Genomic DNA, 24,436 nt, shown 5'->3' with positions numbered 1-24,436 from the left:
TGGATGCACAGAAAGACACAAGGAGGCATGCAGCTCCAAATATAAAACCCTGAAGAGACAGAAGAGCGAAGCCAAGATCGAGAGCAGGAATTGAGTTACTGTGGACAAAGAGAAGATTGTTGACACATACGAGTTATTTTAAGCCCAAACTCATTGTCCCTGCAGGCTGGCTGGCAGGACGTAGCCACACTAAATGAAGCTTTTAGCAGAGGAAGTGTCATGTACAAATCTTACACACACATAGGCAGGATTTATGGGGCCAAAGTTCCCATGGAGACAACCAAACAGCCTCATGCTGCCGTTGGATCAAATTACACCAACACATCCACTTAAAAGTAAGCGTGCGAGTGTTTTTCTCCTGTCCTTCACAAGGTGCTGAGCACAGGGCTGCTGCTGCTGTATCCAAGGAAGAATTTGAACCTCCGCCCCCTCCACGGTTCACACAGACAGAGGAAAGCCGACTGGCTGTTGCCGCCTCACCTTAATGTGCTCCTGCAGCTGGGCTTCATGTTGTCGGGACAGCTGCTCGTGCTGCCTCTGAAACTCTGCGATCAGGAGCTGCCTCTGGAGCTGCTGCTTGTGCTTGAGAGCCACCAGCTCGTGCTGCAGCTGGTGTTCCTGGTGGCCTGGGGGTGTTTGTTTTTTTTTTTACCAAGACTGTCAGTCAAAGATCACAGGGCAGATCGCCCAAAAAAACGGAAACGCATCATCGTCTCTTACCGACGACCGGCCCATGGCCGCCTTCAGACGCTGGACACCCTGGGGCCGGGGATGGGTGCGGCTGGGACACCAGGCCAAAAGCAGGCTGCTGCTGGTGGTGGTGGTGGTCCACTACGCGCAGGTCCATGGGAAGGATGGCGGTTGAAGTGGGGGGCACCTGCGAGGGCAGCGCTGCCGGGCTCACATCCACTAAACAAGACAAGCGATAAAGTCGTTTAGCCTTTAGATCCACTTAGGGACGAGCAATATGGTATTTGATCAAATTCTGATTGTTTTCTATTTTCATCGCCCCTTTACTTTCTTAAAACAAAATATAAAAATCACACGATGTTTCTTATTTAACATATCCTGTGGGGGCTGACCTGAATTTCAAGTGCAACTAAATACAGGCTGTAAAAATCCTTGAAAAACAGTATTTCAGGTATTTTGTGAGCTGTCGTTAGCTTGGGCATCTCGTAGAGAACAACACTTCTCCCGCTCAACAGAGTCCCTCTGTTTCAGGAGTTGAAACAAATTTGTTGTGCTCCCACTTTTGGTGGCAACGGCCTTCAAACTGACTGTGCGGCGTGCGGTTTGTTACTCCAAGTCTGAAGTCGTAAAACCAAACCAGTTCCACAGAACTGAAGAGGGTGCTTCTTTCTTGGGCTCCTCTTTGCTAGTTGCCATTTTAACATCTACCCATTGTGACAGACAGGCGGGCTGACCTCACTCCTTACATGAAAATAAATAAATGATTTTCTCTAGAAAAAAAAGAGTCCAATACGGCAAATTTGTGAAAGTCGATTTATCGCCTGGCCCTTGATCTACTTATGGCAAAGTGTTGGGAGTGGATTCTCTAAAAGCAGCCGAAACACTAATTTCTCTTCTCCAAACCAGACAAATGGAGAAATGTTCTCCAGACTGGATAGATTTGATAACAGCATTCACTCTGTGGTTGCTTGTTTTGAGGTAAACAATGGGCATTAAAGGACCACTCCAAAGAAAATGGTGCTTTTGGTGTTTTTAACGTGTTCTTGTAGCATTTTGATCATTTCTGCACACCGTGCGTCCTCGTCTTTGTTTTCCTGGTCCCAGCCGGGCTCTTGCTCGAAACTGTACAGCTGGATAGCTCCAACCTTGCAGGTCTTTTCTGTTGCACCGGTCATGTTAGGTTGGGGATGTGAGGGGCACTAAGCTAGTAGGAGAGTGTGTAAACAGAAAGCTCTCAGTTATGATTGGGACTCCTGCCGCTTTGCAGAAACTATTTCTTAGAAAATGACACAGGTTTTTAGATTTTAGCTAAATAGGGCATCGTCATAGTTAAAAGACTATAGGGAACACTTTTGAAATAGCTCAAAAGATGATTGGAGCGGGTCTCTAAGGTGTCTGTCGTTGCTGCCCATGATAGATACAAACACATTAGGACGTTTAAAATGAAATTACATAAGAGCCTCCAGATGCGTCATTGTGTAGAAAGTTTTTTTTTTTTTCAATGCAGCTGAAACTAGAAAGAATAAAAACTATATTAAATTCTGTATATGAACTGGAAAGGAAAGCAAAGAGGAAGCAGATTTTCAAAAAAAGTTCAAAACACTTGTGAAGGGGACGTCACCATCAACTGTAGCCATATGCTTAAAGTGCATGATGAAAAAGACTGACGCAAATAGAGTTTAAAAAAATGGCGTGTTTGTGTTGGATGCCCCCGTTGGGTCATTTAATCTGCAACATTTAATCTGCTTTACAGAAATAATCCAGACAAACATGCACAATAAAAGAGAAAGGTCATCATGGTTCACTTCCAGCAACTGGAGGAGCTGTCCCATCAGATTAATTTTCTAAAACCAAGTGAAACAGCAGCTTAAAAGTAAACAGCCACACAATCCTGCTCAACATTACAACATAAAACATCAGAAACGTCAGCCGAAAAGCTCTGGAGTTTTCAGAAATGGCTTCAGTCTGCTGCCCTGCTGTCTAACTGTTATTTCCTGATGAGAGGAGGAGTGAGAGTTGATTTCAGGACCGCCTGCTTCCTAAACAAATTTAGGCCTCCAGTATATTATTTGGATCAATATATTCATAGTGGAGAACCACCTCGCTCTGTGCCAAGCCCTCTGCCAGAGATCAATACTCTGAAGCCATCACGCAACATCCTGAGCCTATCACGGACACCCTGGCATCCCCAGGTGACCAATGAGATGGCGAATGGAGTGGCAGTTAACTTGCCGAGACAGCCAATGACATCTTTGGTACTGGGCAGGTTTTCAGAGCGGGAGGAAACTTGACACCACCCAACGGGCCAGTTGTGGGGGAAGAAAGGGTGAGGCCAGGGCGGTCATGCTGGTGCTGCGCTGCCGCATCCCCGTGTGCTTGTCAGGACTCGCCTGGGAACTGGACGTCTAAGGGAGTCTGGCTTCTTTTTTAAGGCTATTAGCTTGAAATTCAAAAACTCGTTAGCAAACAACATTGGGTTTGTATTCTCCTTCATGCATGTTGCTGATGAAAAGTTCAACAAAGATGTTTGTCAACTAAATACTTACATATCTACTCATAAACTCTGTACATTCGGGGCCCGCCTACCCAAAGAAATTAATTCCAATACAAATTAGCAAAGAGAATCATCTTTTTTGTCTTCACAAATGAGTAACACCAAAGTTATCAAACTTATTCTGCAAATTTATTGCACCATCCACAGCAGCAGAAAGGCCCCAGTCTACTGTGACAGATGGCTTTTAAAAGCAGCTGCAGGCTCATGATAACTAATTATATACTTACAGAATCTACTGATTTATTCTCAGAAGGTTTTTTGGTTGACCATTTCACTTCAATGGCATTAGAGGAAAAAAACACAAAATGTAAAGATAGTAGAGTAAAAATACCCTCTTTTTAGTCAACGGCCCTACCAGCAGGGGTCGCTGTTCTAATCTCCGGATGTTTACTTCTAAATATTACTTGGGCCTTCAAGCTCAGCATCATGAAAACCTCAAAACAAGCTGCCAAAGCCATCACGACAATTACAAGTCATTTTTTACAGTGGATCGTTTCGCTTTCCTTTCTTTAAAAAGGTGAAACAGAAAGTATAAAACCCACTTATTTGTTCAATGTATCATATGTGGTAAAATGACAGCACAAAGCCACCATCATCAAGTCCAAAGTGTTCCCCTGCTAGGAGAGAAAAGGAGCCAAATCCATGTCCTATTCTGCCCGCATCCCTGCTTGCTTACAGACATGTGATCAATGATCACCTGCAGGGCTAAGGCAAGACAGAAAACCTAATTACGGCTACTTAGATTGAGGAGCTACTAGCTCAGACGGCACCGAGACAAACAGGGGTGGAGGAAAAGGGCACGGCGCTGTAATCATTGCTCCAAGCAGCTCCTCACGAGCTAACCACTAACTGGAACATTGAGATTGAGCTGAAAGCTATTGCTGACTAAAGATTGTGGTGTTGGCCACTCAAAGGAACTTAAATTGGTATTAATACTCCATGCAACTCTTGAACCACAAAGACAATCACGCATTCATCCAGCATCATCAGATGCTTTCGGTTCTTTATTTTCAAAATACTTTGATACACATCTGAAAAGACGACGAGGTTTTAAATCTTAATGGGCTTGAAAGGTTTAATTTATTTTTCTAAAGCAACATCTATGAACATCAAAAACATATCTTTTATTACATTTATTTATTTTTGGACAAACGTTTTACATTTTGCGGAGTAAATGTGCTCCGTCGGACTTTGGAGAACACAGGAAACGTTTGTGTGACTGATATTTCAGTCCAGCTGACTCCACAAGATCCCTGCATGGTTGGAGCGCGACACAAAAGCACATCAGGTCTTCGGAGGCAGGTTTACAGTAAACAAAGCTTTGTGTGACACCGCAAACAACAGGGGGCAGACACCTGGAGAGCCAGTTTACCAGGCCGGCCCTCTGGATGCAGCATGAGGTCATGGTGCTGAGCCAAGGCCAAGAGAGGGGCTCGAACAAGATGACTCGCCGAGACAGCACCGGACGCAACAACAAACATTTGTGTTACAGAAATAGAAGAGTACGTTGGGATAAAGGCTGACACACTGGTAAAAAATTAAAAAACAGCCCACACATCTTTTCATAGAGAGTTGATGTGGAATTCTTCCTTTATTTCTGTGCTAAGCTCTCTTAGTGTAACCGATTCCATTGGACTCACATGTGTAGTTTGCATGTTTGTGAGAGTGAATGTGTATTTAGCAGCTACATTAACAGGTATGTAGTTGCTACATTTCAAACTTGGGATTGTGATGACTTTGACCAAAAACAAAAAAAACCAATAAAGTTGATGTTTTAAAGTCGTGATCTCAAACGCAGGTTGTGTGCATCGTCGGCGGATGCCTAAAACATGCAGGCTATTTAACAAGACGTCCATGCAGCCGCATTGTTGACATACCTGCTCACATATCTGCCCTTCTGCTAGAAGATTCCACAGGGGGTCACGCCAGTGAAGTATGACCGGACTGCACTTCCTGCTTATCCAAACGTAAACACAGACAGTGTAGAGGACCTGCTCTATCGCCAAAGCTTCCAACCAGAAATGTTTCATCTCCTTTGACAGACATTCAAACACATTAAACACATTCATCTTTGCTGATAATTTACTTTTTCTGCTAGTTCTGTGTTCAGACTTCAAGGGTTTCCGGGGAAAACCTTTTAATACTGTTCTCCTTCACTTCTTGCACCGCGCCTCTCGCTCCCTCTACTTACACACATAGACATCTTCATTCTACAACAGAAGTTTCCGTCTCGCGAGGAATTGCGACACATTTACTGCGTTCTAATTATCAATTTCCATTGTATTCATTTCCGTTACAAGCTGCGTGCGTTCTTGAGTGCGTGACACGGCCGCCCGCTGAAGGATTTTGTGTTGGGGGGTTTATTACTGTTCTCCTTCAATCTGTAACACCAAACATGAACGCGCATTGTTAGATTGCGATGAATATCACTACATGTTTTGTTTGGGAACTATTTTGTGTAGCGCAAAGTTTCGTGTCTGTATAAACAAAGGCGGAGCCTCCTGCCCCGCGTCCTTCATGGGTGTCAGACTCATGGCTACCGGAAAGGTGACAAAGTGTCTGCAGTCTGTTTATTACTGGGCAATATATAATATTCCCATAAGATGTCTGTACCAGAGAGCACAGGTGAAACACGCGTGCAGCTCCAGAGCGGTCCGCTGCAGAAGAATCAACACGCACCCCTAACACTTGTGCGCGCTCCTTCCTACACACGCAGCGCACTGACACACATACACACAGTTATTCTACAACACCTATAGAGTTAGTTGTTACACCGCGCCCCCTGCTGGTTCATCACAGTGATCAAAAATCCCACACCGTCACAGCTCTAGTTATGAGCTGACGCTCAGCAGTTGGCACAGTCTTAAAAATGTATTTATTGTGAAAAGTGATTTAGAGGATTGAAATCTGACATAAAAATGAAAAAGAAAAAAGACTTGGTGGAGGACGCGGCAGCCATTAAGATCCAGCAGAAACAGTTAAAATCCCAGAGACTTCTATAGAGAAATAAACAGCTGTTACTCAAGTTATTTTTTTTGTCAAAATTACCTTTTTTGCTCTGCTACCTTTTCATAAAACGCTCTCGCAAATACTATTGTTTGTCCATTATATATACATATTTTTACTGGAAGTTATTCAAGTCATAAACTGACCGGTCAGATGCCTCAATAAAAGTAGGTGGTGCCTGCTGGCCCCCAAATGTTTGACAGGTTTTGTGTACCCTGATTTCAAGTGGTATGGAGTGTGGACTTTTAAATAGCTCACTCTCGATTGGCAAACGTGGTTGCCATAGAAACGATGACTCAGACCAACGCGGACCAATAACTGCTAACTGACGTCATCTGGCTGAAAAACATGGCGGCGTACATATCATAAAGAAAATGGCAATTTTAAGTTGACTTTGTTTCGTTGGAACCAGAAGAAAGCCACTTTCTTCGGGTGTCATCACACTCACTCCGTCCAGTTCTCATATACAGTCAAATCTTCTGTAGCTAATGAAAGAAATAAGGAGACTTCCAGCCCTTAACGGATGTCTGAGGAAGCAAAACAAGGTTGCATCGCTTTAAGGTCGGACACTATGCTTTTACTAAAGCAAACACAGTGTGCAGAAAATCACATTTACTGCGTTAAGGTATGGAATTTTCTTTTGACTCTGCATGAAAGGTAAAAGTTCTAAAAAAGGTGGAAAAAAAGGAAGGTTTGAGTTTTCAAAATATACAGTGTTTTAATGTTTTACATAATAAAAGTGAAGTCAGCAAACAAATGCTCAGCTTTAGGGTTAGTTCTCAAAGTTTATTTGTGGAAGAAATCTCTGTTAATTAAAATTAAATACACCAACTCAATATTGGCTTCCCTTAATCAGAGTATCATATTAGTTTTCTATAACCAATCTCTTAAAAACAGCATTTATAAGGATCTAAAGTTATTTTTGAACAGATTAAAAATAAAAGTCTAAAATTACCTATACAGCAGCATTTAGTAACTTCGTCATGACAAGAATGATAATCTCGTCTTCAAAAATGCATATTTAATGTTTATTTTATTTACGCTATTTATTTATTAATGGTTTATTCACTGATAAAGCTGAAACTAGCATCCCGTTTGTGCCTCATCATTCGGTTCATTCATCTCCATCACTCCCTCCCACCTGCCTCTCATCCCCTTTCTCAGCCTTAGATTATAGATCACACACACGCGGTTATTTATAGCCCAGGATTCCCACGGGACTTCCTCACACCACCGGGCATCTGTGCAGTCGGTGAAACCCCCCCTGTGTTTACTCACAGAGGCTGGAGAAAGTGAGCCAGCATGCTCAGTCACAGCTCGGACATAATGGCAGGAGATGTCAATGAAAGCCGCTCAAAGGCTTGTGTCATAAAGAACGAGCTGTAATTTGCAGGTATGCGTCAGCCTTCCTGTGGGCCTCGCAGGTGCTGACAGAGCCGTGGGATTGACTGGACAGGTGAGCCCTGAGAGAACGCTTCAGGGAAAGCCACTGGTAGGCAAGAGCAACAGGCCCACGTGTGTTGCATAATAAGCTCAGTGCCAGTAAAGGGGAGTGTGGTGGTTTAGGTGTGTGTCACCACATCTTTGTGTTTGCGACCGGAGCCAGCCAGCCAGCACTCCCACAGGGCAGAATGTGGAGGATTAAACAATCATAAGAGCAACTAATCAAAACACTTCATCAGCCTTACGTGGCAAAGCCAGATTTTATTAGTCAAAGCCAAACCTGAGATGAAGTACAAACATCCTCCAAAGGATGGAGAGTCTCACGGGAGCGAAGATGCAACAACGTGCAAACAAAACTCCTCCAACTCACAAGCTGCATTTGAACTTGTGCGCTTTCCTCCACCGAGACACACAAATGCCCACTTCAAGAACACAATGAACTGTGCGGCGGGGCGAGCGGGGTCTCTGCCATCTGCTCCATTCAGTCATAGGTTGCCCGGAGTGCTGCTGAGCGAGCCGCCATACATCAGTGTCATTCACTAAACGCTGTCACTGCTCACCCACGCAGCAAAAACACAAAACACTCCTCAAGTCCACATATAGAAACATATCCACAGGCGAAGCGAGTGCGTACATGCTGGGAAGCACAAAGGCACTCGCAGATGAGCAGCCTGGGACAGCGTTCACCACACAAGTAAAAAACAACTGAGGGAAGATATCATCCAAGCCCATCCCCACAGGATATTTACACAGTAATACTTGCATAACCACAGCTCTCACCCATCAGTTGTGCCGTTGCCGTCCGCTGCTTGGAGCTTGAGTGTGTGTGCAGATTAACTGAGCGGGGGGAGAAAAGTGAGTCTTTCTCAGCCCAAAGTGGAAGCCTAGCTTGAAAGTCCACAGCGGAGCAGGAAACCCAGCGAGCGGCTGCGCGATCAGAGTCTCCGGCTTGTCCTCCTCTCTCCGCCGATCGCTGCACTGCCCTCCAGCTGCCACCCGCTCCGTCTCTCCGTTCAGCTGGTCCCCTCCCACTCTCCCCTCCCTCGCTGTGACATCAGAGGGCAGTCTCAGGCATGTTGAGGATTTCACCAGCGTCACTTTTTGCCTCCTCATTCAGCAACAGGGCTCGCTGCCTGCCACACACACAGACAGCCCTTTCTGTTCTCTTTTGACTTGTTGCACATGAACGCAGCATCACACATTTCAGACCATGCACAGCCTCCTCAGGCATAAAGGCTCACATGTAAGAAATTTGACGGATAAAAACAAAAGGTTGTCGTGGAGCAATTTTAGGGACAAAGACAAAAGCTCTTCTTAAACATTTTAAACTTCTTTTTACCAACTGCCCCAGAGTCTTTTCTTGTGTCGTTGCAAATACAATCACTATAAACTTATATGACAGGAAATTCTGAAGCAGAGGAAGGTCTGCTGATACCATAAATCCTTAAGATGTGGGTCAGTTGTTTTTTATTTTTGTTTTAATTTCCATTTTTGACTTCCTCTGCTCAACTCTCACCTGGGATCAAAGAGGAACTGGGTGTTTAAAGACCCACTCCAATGAAAATGGTGTTTTTAGTGTGTTCTTACGGCATTTTATACATTTGCATTTGGGATTATTTCTTCATATCCATGTAAATTAGGAGCAGATGAAAATGCTGTCTGAGAAAGAGCATATTTGTGATGTAAAACAAATAGGTGGGGCCACAAGCTCCCTGCTCCGCTCCATTCTGATGCATCCACTTGCAGACGACTAGATCCATGTTTGTCTTAGTTTTATCTCGTCTGAGCTCAAAACTGTACGGCTCCAATATTTCTCGCCATTTTTGTTGCACCGGTAATGTTAGGTTAGGGTGTGAGGGTTTGTAGGCTAAATGCAAAATAAACAGAGAGCACCCACCAAAATGGGGGTTGTTCTCTGCCACAACTCAGAGGCAACTTTCTATTGATCTACTGCCGATCTGCAGAAACTATGTTCTAGGAAACAACACATGTATCTTGATTTTTTTTGCTACAAATAGCATAATTATAAAAGACCACTGGGAAGGCTTTATTGGTCTTTAAACACTTTGTTCCTATATCAAGGCGTCTTGCTAACACACCAAACTTTTAAGGAAATACAGAGAAAACATTGAACATTTTCAAACACTGTATTTAAATAGGGACAGTGTGGCACCTAGGTCAAGCCATGTGCCTGAATGAGCCTCGGTTAGAAACCGCGGCACAAACAATCCCGATAAAGTCTTAGAACTCCAGCACTGAAGACGCTGGGAGGCAAAGATTATCTGATAAAATCTGTGTGGCAGAGCCAAAGGCTCCTCAGGGCCAAACCGGGAGGCAGATCTTTGGCGTCCAAGTTGGAGCTTGTTTGATAACAAAAGTAACTGGAACCAGACATAGTTAACCAAGAAATCACAGCAGGCTTGTTACACAAGAAAATCACTCCAATGTTAAATGGACCAACTTAAACACAAAAATAAACATGTTTCTGTTTCTTTCTAGGGCCAGATTTACATCTTTATCAACTCCACATGAACTACTTCCAACATTTTTATTTTATCTGATGTTTTAATCTCACACGTCTGCACTCTTTTGGAGTTTTTTTTTAAACAGATTATAAAGTTCTGACTTCAACAAAACCCTTTTAATGCTCTTTTAACATCAGTATCGGTTGTTTTTTCCTAATCAGTTCTAAACCAATGGTCACTTGACCACATCTCCAATTCAAAGGATAAAATCTCTTTTTTTATTTTTTATTAAAGGTTGGCTCTTTCACTTGTAGTCACTTTTTCAAAGGGCAGATTTAAAAGGTTTTTGTAATGACCTCTGATGAACAGAAAGCACAAGTGCTTTATGAACGTCTGCAGCTGAACAATCTGAAGGTTTGGAAAACTATGGATCAATTGTTTCTTTTAACTTAACAATATGTAGGATTTTAGTGATAACAGCGCTCTTGTCTGCATGCACTGAGATTTACTGTTTGCACAGCAATATATCTTAGTATGGCTGTTGGACACATTAAGATTCGATCAATAAAAAAATAGAGGTGGTTTCTTGTGTACATGAGGTTTTGGAACCGAGCATAAAAACGTGTCAAATGTTTCGTTTGTTCGGCATTCAGCAAAAAATAACTCAGCTTAGCAATAAACTGCAGTTACTGTAGTTAACCCTTTCAAACTGGGGTCAAAGGTGGGGGGGAAAAACACCAGATTATAAATTAATTCAAATAAAAAGGGAAATAGTTTTTAAATCAAAAATACACACTTTAAACTTGGAAAAGACAAATCTTAAAAATGTGGGGAAAAGAAAATTAAATTAAATATATGAATATATAATTCAAATTTAAAGAAATACTGACAACCTATAGTTAAAAAACTATAAACCAAATTTTAAAATAGAAATGTTTATTTGTAACATGTATAGGTACAAGTTTGTTTCTTTGTTCTTTCTCTCTTGACTCTTAGTTCTTAGTTTACAGCTTCAATTCAGAATTTTCATTTTGTTCAGCTTAATTCCTAGGTGCGGGGCTTTGAGCTCATTGAAAAATGTCTTTGTCAAAAATGTCAAATTCAGATTCACAAACTGGTTTTTCATTCTGATCCTAATTTGATCCCATTCTTCACCTACAGTGTCAACGTACTTTGAATTTCCGTAACTCCTGAATCATTTACCCAACCAACTGATTCTGACTCAGATAAAAGCAACTTCGGTCTTATATTCACACCTTACAGCATGGAAGTGTTTTAAAAACAGCTAATTCGGACTTGGAGAAAAGCAGCTTTTCGGTTGGAATCACATTGACTGCATGAAATTGCCAAAGAGTTACAGTGGCTGGAAGAGCAACACCACTGACAGCTCACTTATCAAAGGTTAACATCAATCTTATTGAATGAAACATAATCCTGAAAAAAACAGAACCAGGAAGTCAGTGAAAAGACTCGAGCTATTTCCACCAGATCTGTGTTTTGTCAACCGAAAATGGAGAGGAGTATGAAGCTCAGCCCGGTGTGTTTGCATGTGAATGCTGGGTGGTCTGATACTGTGCACATGTTTGCTGAAGCTATTTTTGAAGTCTTGTGTGGAATCCAGAAAGCCCAGTTTTTGTTTGATCTGACAACGTGCCCCCCCCCCCACCACCACACAAACACACACACACACACCTGTCTGTGGTAAAGTTCTGCCTTATCGACTGGTTGGACGGCGCTGACGTCAAAGGCTTAGCTGAGCTCCACGCGGCCATGACACTGATAACAGCTAATGCCAATTATCCCAAACCACAATGGCACACACAAACGCAGACAAACACAACTTCATTTTTAGAACAGGGAGGTTCACCTGGGAGGGAGAGAGCAGCAGTTGACTTGCGATTTGCACCAACAATCTATATATGGAAACGAGCTGTTGAGTAAGAACAGTGTTCAGTTAGCTGCTAAAACCCATTTTTCATGGCTGCGTTACACAGTTCTTTGCAGAAGTGAGAGTAGTGGTAGGATGTGGATGAAGGAGGGAGCAGAACCAGAGGGAAGGGGGTTCCTCCTGCTGAGGTTCTGGAAGTCACAAGACCAACACAGAACAAAAAAAACAAAAAAAGAAAGAAGGAAAATTACGCAAACTGACTTGTAAGTACATGTAAACCACACCCATCAACACACCAGCAATGTCTGCAACAGCACTCTGGATGTGAAGCACCATGACATGTGACATAAAGGATACACAGCCTAAAAAATTACATATATATTTTCTACATCATCTACTACCTACTGAGGGCTTTCAAGGAGTCTGTCAAAGTTTGTCATTGGGCTACCCAACAAGATATCAAAGGAACACAAACCCCCCCAGTCCAGTCAGATTACATCCAGGAGAGAAGCTACACATGCAAAAGCAGAAAACTTGGCAAAACAAGAATTTAGCTGAGAGGAGCTGAACTGTTTATATGTCAACTTGATGTAAACACCATCATGCAACATTCCATTGTTTTCCTATGATGGGTTTAAAAGGACAAACAAGAGAAGCAGTGGAATACTGTTTTTACTGAACATCTCTCTGCTAAAATCACATCATTATCATCTAATAGCATATTTACACTTGTTTTTTATGTTCCTTAATATGCAAGGTCCCTTTCTTAATAAAGACATGTTCAAATCCTAAGTTTTGGTCAAAATCTTTATGATTTGCATCAGAAACGGAAAAAAAATAATCAATTAAAGTTTTTACCCCCATTTTCTTTAATGTTACAAAAACAAAAAACAGTCTTAAAGCAGAAATTTGAGTATATGATTTGAGCTTAATATTGAAAGGCTGCATCTGCTTTCATCTGCAGAACTATTATGCTGCGTTCACACCGCATCCAGATCGAGCCCGCTTCCAATGAAAAGTCTATGTAGGTGCACACATATGCGCGTTCCGGGCTTTGGCGTTCAAAACTTTCGTGTTGACACGTTGCTACGCAGGTTTTTCAGTTACTGTTTGGGCTCTACGTACAAAACGCAACACCATTTAATGCATGACAAAAGTTAAATCAGCTGAACTATAACCAATCAGCTGCCCGGATTTGGCAACGTCTTGCATAGGTAGTGTTGTTTTCACTCGGAAGTAATTAAAAAAAAAATTGAACATGGAACAGAAAATTAATAAGAAGAATTATATGACACAATATAATGGAATGGAGCTGTGAAACAAAAAGCTTTCAACATTTTGCACCAAGATTCTTGAGGTGACTACAAGCACTAGTACTAGTTGGTGACAGACCTGTGTAAACACTATATGCTAAAAGTGAGTTCAAGAGCCCAACGTACCACACATGCCCAGTGTGTATGTAAAATAACAAATATGTACTTAAATTGGTGCCCTTTAATCTATAAAAAATAGTAAAATAAATATGTATATATATATAATTTTGGTGGGTAAAATTGGATTAAATGGAATAAGAATAAAAATGTCTACAAGATAAAATCAATTGATGTGTCAGCCGTTCTCACAAAATAACAATCTAAAAGTTCTTCTTTAATATGCCGCTTATCTACATCTAACACTTGAGAGAATCCTGAATGCAATCAGTAAAAACCAAACTGCTCCCAGGAAAACAACAAACCGCTGCATTGTTTCCACAAAACAGATTGCTCTGATAAGTACAGTTCCAGTCTCCAGCAACAGAGGCAGAACGCAGCAAGAACTGGGCCTTGAGCAAACGTGATGAGTGTGAAGGACTTGAGGAAAAAGCCGGTCACATGTTTGTCAATGGAGATTAAAGCTTTAAAAAAAATGGCATTAAACCTACAGACTTTATGAAGGAAGCAAAACTAGAAGTGCTCTGATGTGGAGCAGAATGAGACAGAAGAGACGACGCTGAAGAACGTCGGACATAAATATCTAGAGTCTGCCTCAGAGTCAGTGTGCACATGTGCCTTAAATATTGCATGTGGCATAAGGATTGTGAGGAATGCAGAAATACACAATGTGGCAACCAAGCAGACATGGCTGATGAATAAGTAATAGGCGGCGTCCAACTTGAGTTGCACGCACACACACACATGCACAACATAAACACGAGCCGCCTCATGCTTGTGGGGGAAGAACTCTTTTTTTATTTTTTTTTATTTCACTTGTTCCCCTTTCCAGTGACTGGAGGGGAGGGATGGTGGTAGATTGCGTTTTTCATCCATCTCCCTTGGGGACTTCAGAGTCGACTCCAAATATGTGAGATACCGTGTCGTTTATTATTGATTAGAGTTATTTATAATACACACACTCTTGCTACCCCCGTCTTACACCCACATCTGCTGTCTTATCTCACTGGCTGACTGGGATTGGTATTTTGAACAAGCTCAGACAGCAGAAAATAAAGCTGAAGTGAACCAGCGGTTCTAAAAATAAATGTTTTTTTGGGATGCTCGGTTTAACAAACAATGGAAGTGGTTTTTTTTGGGGTTTTTTTGGGGGGGGGGTATTTTTGGGGTGTTTATAAGTTTGAAGTAAATGAAGCACAATGAGGGAATGTACTAATGCAATGCTCTTATTCCCAAAGTAGAATCCAACACTAGGTAGGCTCAGTATTCCATTTTTCTCAGTAAAGAAAGACATATTTTTGACAGGTTTATCTGAGAACTGAAGGTGGGACCAGGTAACCCAGACTGTCCTAAAATAAATCGCTACATTTTCTTTTTTTGTGCACATTTTATGTAAATAATGCTTTGTGCAATGGTGTAATAAATCCTCTGTTGATAATCAATAAGAACTTCACTTTTGTTACTTGGTAAATAATCTGCACTTGTACTTATATTGTATTAATAAGTATTAATAACTTAAAATAGATGTTCAGAACTGGAAAATGGCAACAAAAATAGTTTAGTTCAACTTTACATGGGTGGGATTATATTGCTTCTTCCCTTTCAAGCAATTAATCAAAGTATTTGAGAATCATTTTATTTATGGATTTAATATTGTATGTATAGATGCAACTATTGGTATTTATGATTAGGAGCAATTATGTCAACCAGATAGTATCATTTTCTTTTTTCTTATTGACTAACATCCCAAATAGGCTTGATCTATTTATGTATTTTTAATTGTCTTGACCTTGTAAAGGGAAAGTCGGGTTTTTAATGAAAATAGCATGAAATAAACCAGCCAATCAATCATCAATGAAAGAATAATATTTTAAATATAAAGTAAACCATCAAAGTGACTGTCTCTACTACAAGCCTCCTAAGGCAGAATAGCAAATGGATCGCGATGTGGAGAAACGGGTATAACCCTACTAACTTGCACGAATGTTGAAATTTTGTAACCATCCTAAATCTGATGAAAAAACTTTTAAAACATTTTTAATATTTTGAAACTAAAGATAAATAAAGTCATATCTGGATAAAAAGACTTTAACTTGATAGTTAGTCGACCTCTTTGCAACTTTATCCGCCTTCATTGATCCTGAAAAGGTTTCATCTTGTATGTGGAGGGTTCATGAGGGTCAGATCTGACGCCAGCTCAAAAGGTTCTTCTCCATTCCAGTTTGGGTCTCTATGTAAAACAGTCAAGTTCTTATAAATTAGATTTCTTTTACATATGTCGGTTTTAAACCATTTGCTTTGATTTGAGCAGTGTCAAACATTTTGATCTGCTAAAGCAATAGGATGCCGTTTGCTGAAAATATTGAAAATGTACCCCTTACTATTAACCTTTTTTTCTTTTATAAAGTTCATACTTTACTAATTAACACATTATGTGATTTTAAAAAATTTATGCAGAAAAAGCAAAGAATAACTGCAAAAATCCAACACACTCAGGTTGAGAATATAACCAACTACCAAAGAAACCTGCAGACAGCATCCTTTTTCTAAAGCCAGACAGTCCAGTCTTACAGATAATGCTGTCCTGGTATTGGCCAAACCCACACTGGCGCATCTGACTGCACAACAGTTGGGAGAGAGATTTGTTGTTGTTGTTGTTGTTGTTGTTTTAATCCAACATGGATCTAAGAGTGCTATAAAGACGGAGGCATGACGGTTGTTGATGTAAATCCTGCATGTTGTTATTGATTTTTTATAGAGCATTGGTCACATGTTTACACCGCACTCCTAAGCAGTTGTTCGATTGTTCTATACCTTACGCAGTCTTCTATTTTTGTGCTTGAAACTTTATTTCTACATTCTCATTTTACCAACAACAGTGTGATATAATTTGGGATTACACATTAAAGCGGCACGCTGTCAGAGGATGCTGATCCAACTGTTTCACTTTTCAGCATGTCCCTTCAGGAGTCTCCACAGCAAATCAGTCTTTACTGATTCACACGACGTTTGGCAAAGAGTTTTACACCGGATGCCCTTCCTGACACAACCCTGTATTTTCAAGGCACAGGGAGACCCAGATGGGCAGCAGCGCAAAGGGTCTTACCTATATATAACTCTTCCCAAGGATTTCACAAACTGTTGCTGGTGTTTTGGCCCATTCCTCCAAGCAGATCTCCTCTAGAGCAGTGATGTTTTGGTGCTGCCACTGGACAACACAGACTTTCAACTTCCTCCAAGGATTTTCTATGGGGTTGAGATCTGGAAACTAGCTGGGCAACTCCAGGTGTGGGTTCGCTGTCAATTTTTGTTATTGACCAATTACTTACCTACCCCATCATTTACAAATGATTTCTTAAAAAATCAGACAATTTAATACTTCTTTTTTTTCATTTTGTCTCTCATAGTTGAGGCTTGTAGTAGAGATTCAAATTACAGGTCTCATCTTTTTGAGGACTTGCACAATTGGTGGCTGACTAAATATTTCTTGCCCCACTGTATATTGGGTATTTGCAATTTTGTCAGATTGTCCAAATCTACAATTCCAAAATCCGGTGCCCTTAAAATTCCCCCAAAGTCTGCGAAAAAATGGTGCGCATTAGGGGTGTGTATTGGCAAGAGTCTGGCGATACGATACATATCCCGATATGCGCCCCACGATACGATACGTATCCCGATATTTTACCAAAACATATATATATAAAAATTGAATGAATGAATGAATGAATGAATGAATCATAATGTTAAGCACTGCAACAGTATCTCATAAATAAGTTGCATTTACCAAAGCAAATTCATAGTGCTTTTATTTTGGTAAGTTAAAATATAGAAAGGGAACAGTCAACATTGTCTGATTTCCACAACAAAAAATTTTTCAGTATAAGAAAAAACAAAGGATGAATGTGCCTTAACCAATAAGTTTCTATTGGGGAAATAAAATGCTGTTTCTTTTCAACATTGCTTAATGTAGCTTCCATCCAGTACTTTTAAACGGTTCAGGAGCCTGAATGGTGCTTCAAAAATAAAATAAAGGGGGGGGGGGGGGGGGGGCACTGATTCTCTCCAGAAACAAAAAAGGTGTGAAGAGGCAGCATGACAGAATGAAGGAAAGTTGCTTTATGTGACAAAGAAAGTGCTTTGTTTACATATCAGAGTGCTCTGCTGCACCTTTGCAGCCACGATTCTCACACGGGGAAGAAAAGTAAACCTCCTTGCCACGATGTCGGCCTTTTTTCAGAGCGTTGTACACATCCCTCTAATCCATCAGTTTACTAAACTAGAATCTGTTGCTGGGAGGTTCTGCAGAACTTCGGCCCGCTTTGCCGATAGCATTTTAGCCGATGCTAAGCGCATTAGCCTATTAGCCGCTGCCGTGCTTCATTATCTATCTTGTTTATCTGAGCCGCTAAAAAGCACAGCAATCCACTTTTATATATGTTACTGGCAGCAACATGGCTCAGAGTTTCTGTTTGGTATCCATCCCACGTAAAAACTAAGTAGTTCATGCCTCAACAACGAAACAAGCTGCCTCTAGCTACTGTCTTCCTGTTTTTTTTGTGCAGAGTAGAGCTTATCAAAGAGGTTACGTGTGTTCTGCTGCCAACTAGCGGTCGGAGGGTGAAGTGGAAAACAAGAGTCAGACGCTGAAGAACGCTCAGAAATAATTAAAGAAATATCGTCCTGGCAGCATTTTGAATCGAGTACAAGTATCGCCAAATGAACTATCGCGATATTTTGCTGCATTGATTTTTTTCTTTTTCTAACACCCCTAGTGCGCACTGATGCTTCCTTGATTGCTTCATATGGACCACAATGCATTGCATTTGAAGCATTTGTTACTTGGACAAAACATATCTAATTTATTTAGTATAAATCATCTAAGTTTTCATCTTCGGAAAACAGTGGATTCATAAAAAGTCTTTATAAAATATTCATATCGTTAGGTTTTTACTTCTGTAAATGTGTGATGTCAAATATCAGTGAGCGAATTCGCACATAGCCCTGGAGATTTTCTCAGCCCATTGAACCAGGGCTGTTCAATGTTGATCCTTGAGATCTACCAACCCTTGTTGTCAACCTGTCCCTGCCCTCCTCGCTGTTAGTTCCTCAAGTCAGGTGTGTTCAGTCATTCAGAACTGAAATCACCTAATCCAGCTAATTTAGCAGCAAAGAGGGCAAGGATAGATCTCAAGAACCAGGGTTGGGCAGCCTAGACCAAACCTAATTCTAAAATAATTAGACAGATTAGATTGAAGAGTTTTAATGTTTTCTGAATGATGTTGGACAGGTTTACCAAAAAAAAAAGTAAGTGTCAAAGTAAGGACAGAAGTTATGTTGTGTACACACACAGCTCATGCTATAAAAAGTGAATTTCTAAAACAAGCATTACAACTCCTCACTGGTTAATTATGGAATTTAAACAAACAGGAGATATTTCATTTTACCTGAACAGATTATATTACAGAAGTAGTTACATTTTCCAATAGGGATGCCAGAATTAAAAGTAGTAAGAGTGAATCATTGCATCCTTACTGCTTACATTTACTGCATACTGTATGTTTATGTTGAAATCTAATATATTACACCAAGCTCATTACATGCCAACTGAAAGGGTTTTCTTCATGTTACTTGCTTATTAGGAAATAAAAAAGGGTATTTCTGAATGTTTTGTTTTGTTGTTTTTATGTAATACACAGATCATATATTGAAACTAAACAAAACTGTGACCCAAAAACCAAAGTTTGAACAAAATCATGATGAAAGTGAATCGTTGCATCCCTGTAATCCAGTCAAATTATGTATTTTGCAGTTCAAATGCAAAAAAAAGAAAACCTCAGCACATCAAAAATGGATTCTTCTTAAAAAAGGGAAAGGTTTCAAGGGGCATCGCAGACAGCCCTTGTAGTGAGGAATTCCTTTCATTTATATTTTACACCCTCTCCTTCCATCCCAATGGTAATGTCTGTCTGGGCCGGATCGCACCAGACAGAATGCCATTAACTGGAAGTGATTCTAAGCTGAACTTATGAGAGATGTCGGCGCCCCATGTTGTTACCTATGCTCTTAAAATATAAGAGGTCATTGGTGGAACCCCCTATTTCAGCTTCATCTACTTATGCAATACGATTTAGTAAGGGACGAAAATAAAAGCTGGTTAGATTTCACTGACGTTTTATAAAACCACATCAAAATGTGGACAATTCCATCTGCAAGCTGTGTCCTGAAAGATCACAGCCAATTCAATGATCTGAAAAGTCAGTTCAATATTTTAGTAAATGATCTTTTATTTACATCACTTGTGACGAAGAGAAAACTGCTAGTTTTATTGCAGATTTACACAATTCTGTACAAAATGTTCAATATTTTAACAATATCCACTTTAATTTACATAGTTGTTGAAGGCAAATCGCAGGCTTCTGATTATTTTCTATTTCTTCAGTTAAATGAGTTTGCGGTCTATCACTGAAAGCCTTGCCGTTGCCATTAGTCTGTCTGTAATAAACGCCTTTTCCCGGACCAAGAAAAGCCCGCCTCAGGATCCAATAGTGTCATGGCCACATGCTACATAAAACCCTCGCCAGCAAAAAGCAAAGGTCTGCACCTCGGAGTGGTCATCTATAATAGATAGCATTCATAGAAGACTTCTAGACCTATGTGGTCATGGTAGGGCTTTTAAAAGCCTCTACAAAACTTGTCTCTGCATTAGCATCCAAGTTTGACAGGAAGGGAAAGACCGACTTGTATCCCACCTAAGGTTAGATATGGATTAGAGAACTTGCTGTTCACAAGTTTTGTTAGCTAGTATTATCGCTTTTTTGATGTGCAGACACAAAAGATATACAGACAAACAAAAGCTGTGATTCAGACACCGAGTTTCAATGTTAAGTCAATGGTACAGACGCGATTTGAGGCCCTGCAGGGTGATTGGAACATCGGGCACGGCGTGGTGGTCTGGTAGCAGTGCAATTTGAGTGGCGTGCCATGGCGCGTCCAGACTTCAAATATTTGAACTTTGTTATTTGAGCTTGATACGTCTTTATCTCTTTGCAGAGTTGTCACTTATATCCTTGGTGCTAGACCTTTTAAGACAAAAATGTCTTTTTCATGAAGAAAGTTTAGTTTTTTTCCACAGCTTTAATTTAATGCATATTCATAATATAGTGTTTTATATGCTTACACTTGGCTTTGAATTCTCGATTCTTGTCCACACACAATTCTTGAGTTTCATGTAAGTGTCGAAAGAAGAAAAATGGGCCGGAAACTTCCAATTATCCCATAATACAAAGCCGCCTTCAGGCAGTTTTTCTTGTTTCTATAAATAACAGTAAACTTCAACTGACTTAAATTTTTTTCCACAATTGATGTCAATGTTAATGTTTACTAAAAATATAAGTAAATGGTCCACATTTACATAATATTTCTCAAAATATTATATTTTCTTTTCTTAAAAACCTTTAAAACATTGTTTACTCTTGCCAGCCTAATGGGGTCTGTTGGCGCCAAGGTTTTTTGTTTTTTTTTAACTTGAGGATGTTTTTTAGGTTAATCCTTTCCAAACTGTTTGTACAACCTTCAAAAATTATAAAATTAAGGTGAATGCAGACTTGACAAAAGTATTTTTTTTTAATTTGTTAAAATTGTGTGATCTTAAATCTTTTTTAAATTGCCAATAAACAAACTCTTGCACAGTCAAAGCAGTAGCAACAGATCAACAACTAAACTGGTTCTAACCTCAGACTGTGCAAATTAGAGTCTGGCCCCAAATATGCTTTTATGGTGGATGTCCCAACCCCCTTGCATTTACCAGGACTTGGGACAGGCACAGGAAAACACAATACCTGGTGTCCCCAGCCATTTCCTCCCAAGGACTGACCATGTTTTTCTTTACTGACTGTTTTTAATGAACTTTTTTTTAAATACATTAAGTAAATAAGCCATATTTTTAATGGAAATTTAGGGTTTCTTAAATAAATAGAACAAAAAATTAAATGTCGGACATCAGGAGTTGCCACCACTTGTTTGTAAAAGAATTCAATATCCGTCATCCTTTTATTTTGCATCTAAAGTTGAAATGTGCTATTTTCTCAGAACTTAACCCTGGGACAAGCAGGAAAAGTAAATTACCCCAAGCCATATGCAATATTTATGACTGGGGAACATGGTCAAATCAAATCCAGCCTCAACATTCACGCACAATCCATCTCCCAGCCAACTGTAGTCCTCAGAATAATGTCACCCAGGCAAACAAAGTAGGTTAAAGAATTGACTGTTCTGCTGGAAAACAAAAACAAACCTGACTGTATCCACTGAATCCTGTTTAAGACCCCAAGAGCATGGAATAATATGTCTACTTTAAACCCGAGCTGACAAGAAAGCCATAACCTCAGGCTAAACGTAGTTGGAAACTAATAAATTAGTCTGTACCTTTACGGAGGATTGTCTTTTCTTTTATTTCAAACAGTTGAAATAGCTTTTTATCAGCTATTATCTTCCCAACTCCCCAAAATCTTATGTTAGGGAACAGTTAAGCAGAAGTTCAAGACATCGATCTGCAGAAACTATGTCCTAGAAAACAACACAGGTTTCTGAATTTTGGCTAAAAAACAGCAAAATCATAATTCAAAGACCACCGGGAAGGATTTTAAAACAGATCAACAGATGATTGGAGTGGGTCTTTAAAACAGCACCGGTGAAAGTAATAATAAATAAATCAATGAAACACGGGGAAAGGGAGAAGTTTAGCTCACTCAAGAATCTGAACCAACATAAACGCACTTATTAGGACTAACAATGTCAGGATTTTGGCCAAACATGCACAGAGACACAAAAGCACATGCCAGTGAGACTGGAGGGGGGCGAGCGGTGTCTGGCAGACAGACAGATATCTGGTCGCGGTGACCTGCAGTCTTTTGGAACACACCTCGTCCTCTGCCTCCTCACATTAATCATGTCTCCCTTTCACTGCGCTTCCTCTATCCTCTGTCGGTGCGACGCGTCCGTTCCAGTGATCCCATAATGATGAGAAAAAGTTATGCCGGGGACAGTTCTGAATGAAAAGGTTCATTTAAGAAAACACTTCATACCCATTAAGTGTCCTTGTAAAGTGCACAGACACAAATCACAGTTTTGTGCATAGAAGAGCCGACAGAAATAGGTGAAGTCCAATAAAGACTTGTTTTTTCTCCCCACTTTTTGATTTCCTTTGCAGAGTTTTCAAATGGTAATGAAGCAGATATTTGCATAATGTGTCTTTTCCTCATCCCTCTTCTTAAGCTTTTTCTGCTTATTCAGACCCTCTTCCCAAATTGCTGTCCTCCACTCTTTGCCATCCCTACACCCCCCCTCTCCTACCCCATCCATCTCCATTCATTACATTTATACCTTCTGCAGCTCCTTCCCTTCAAACCACTCACATGTTTTTAAGTGCTCATAGATTATTGACAACTTGAATGATAAGATAAAGTGTTCGGGCGCAGTCGGATAGCTGACTGATTGGTCTGCTTCCTCCTGTGCGAGCCTCTCTTCATCCTCTGTCAGTTTGTGCACAGCCTCACATTTAACTTAATCTCAGGGCTGTGCTGGCAAAATATGCACTTTAGCACAAAACTTGGGGGGGGGGGGTGTAAAACCCGTGCAGGTACAGATAAAAACAACAACAAAGCTCTTCTGTGAGCCACAAAACCACTTGTAGTCCACATTATCTGTCACTTCTGCTTCTTCTCCCACTCTGTTGTTTTTCCATCCTCTCCTCTTAATTTGTCTTCATCTCTCGTCCTCCTTCCTCATGGCTCCTCTCACCTTCCCCTCCCTCCTCCTCACTCCCTGCAGCGTCTGTGCTCTGACAGTTATGTGTGAGTGGAGCGTGGGCTGCTGCTAATTTGTGCAGAGTGGGAGAAAGCTGTTTTGGCTCGCAGAAAAAAAAAAAAGCCCAGTTTAGCCTGCACAGTGGGATGGATGGAAGGGTGGATGAATGGGTGGATAAATGGACTAATATGCCACTCAAACACAAACACACTTGGTTTTTACTCGTTGCCGTTTTCTAATGTCACGTGCATTCGGGCTCCAGCAGATGCTCAAATTGACATTCACTTTAGGGAGAAAGTTGTTCTAAAAGATTCCTCCGCTGGCAGGTACCTCCTCCTCCTCAAAACAATTTAGTCATCCTGTTTAATATGCAGTCAAATCTGTCTCCATCAGTCTTCCGCATCTTCCTTAACAACTTCTGTCCTCTTTTTAAATCCCATTTGCATGAATCATTCACTCTTATTGACTCCCAGTTCGCATTTCATCCAAGCTTTTGAACAATTGACAACCACATGCCACCGACTGTTGGCTCTAAGGTCAGCGGCGTGGACGGCCCGAGTCTCCGCGTCACCGCTGAGACCACGCAAACACACCTATGAACTCACAGGAGGGATCTCTGCTGCTTTTGGCATTCAGATAATTCATTCTAACACATTTTCTGAATGTGTTACTATAGCCTTCTACTGTGCTTTTTCCAGTAAAATGTTGTTGTCCTTTCTCTGGCAGACTTTAAATGATTTGTTATTCTTGGAGTTGCAAAAATGACTCGTTTCGAATACACCCAATAACCAAATCTTTGGCTATGAAGAACACAAACTGTATTCTATTTAGTGTGAGAGGCGAATAATACCAGGATGGAACCAGACACAAAATCTTTTTGCATAAATGGATAACTAAAAAAATTAACCGTCAAGTATCCCTTTATTCATTTATCCCGAAAAAACGTCACTTTTTACAGGAACATTTAAAATATATAATAATATATGTAAATTAGTTTTGCTGCTTTAATTGTTATCGGGATCTTTAATATGTTTTTGCATCGAGTGATCTACACTTTAGGGCCACCGTACTACTAGTACTCAGGTGAACATGGCTACATCCCAGTAGAAAAATAAAAAAAAAAGACTTTATAGGGAACCTATCCATCCATCTGTTT

At 40.6% G+C, this 24,436-nt stretch overlaps 1 protein-coding gene across 3 annotated transcripts in view; it reads right to left on the bottom strand.

Moving 5' to 3' along the window:
* The window catches only part of LOC101157017 (histone deacetylase 4), a 136,993-nt gene that overhangs the window by 60,560 nt on the left and 51,997 nt on the right, over positions 1–24,436 (bottom strand). For 2 of the 3 annotated variants that reach the window (XM_011489953.3, XM_020713279.2), the window contains exons 3-4: positions 721–909; positions 481–626 (exon numbers count right to left, since the gene is read on the bottom strand). In XM_011489953.3, coding sequence (XP_011488255.1) covers positions 481–626; positions 721–909 — 335 coding nt within the window. Of the gene's footprint in view, positions 1–480; positions 627–720; positions 910–8,473; positions 8,827–24,436 lie in introns of all 3 variants that reach the window. The other variant, XM_020713280.2, reaches the window with a different exon arrangement.

This window comes from Oryzias latipes, chromosome 21 (genome assembly GCF_002234675.1).
Source record: "Oryzias latipes chromosome 21, ASM223467v1".
NCBI classification, from domain to species: domain Eukaryota; kingdom Metazoa; phylum Chordata; class Actinopteri; order Beloniformes; family Adrianichthyidae; genus Oryzias; species Oryzias latipes.
This window is presented reverse-complemented; position numbering and strand designations above follow the sequence as displayed.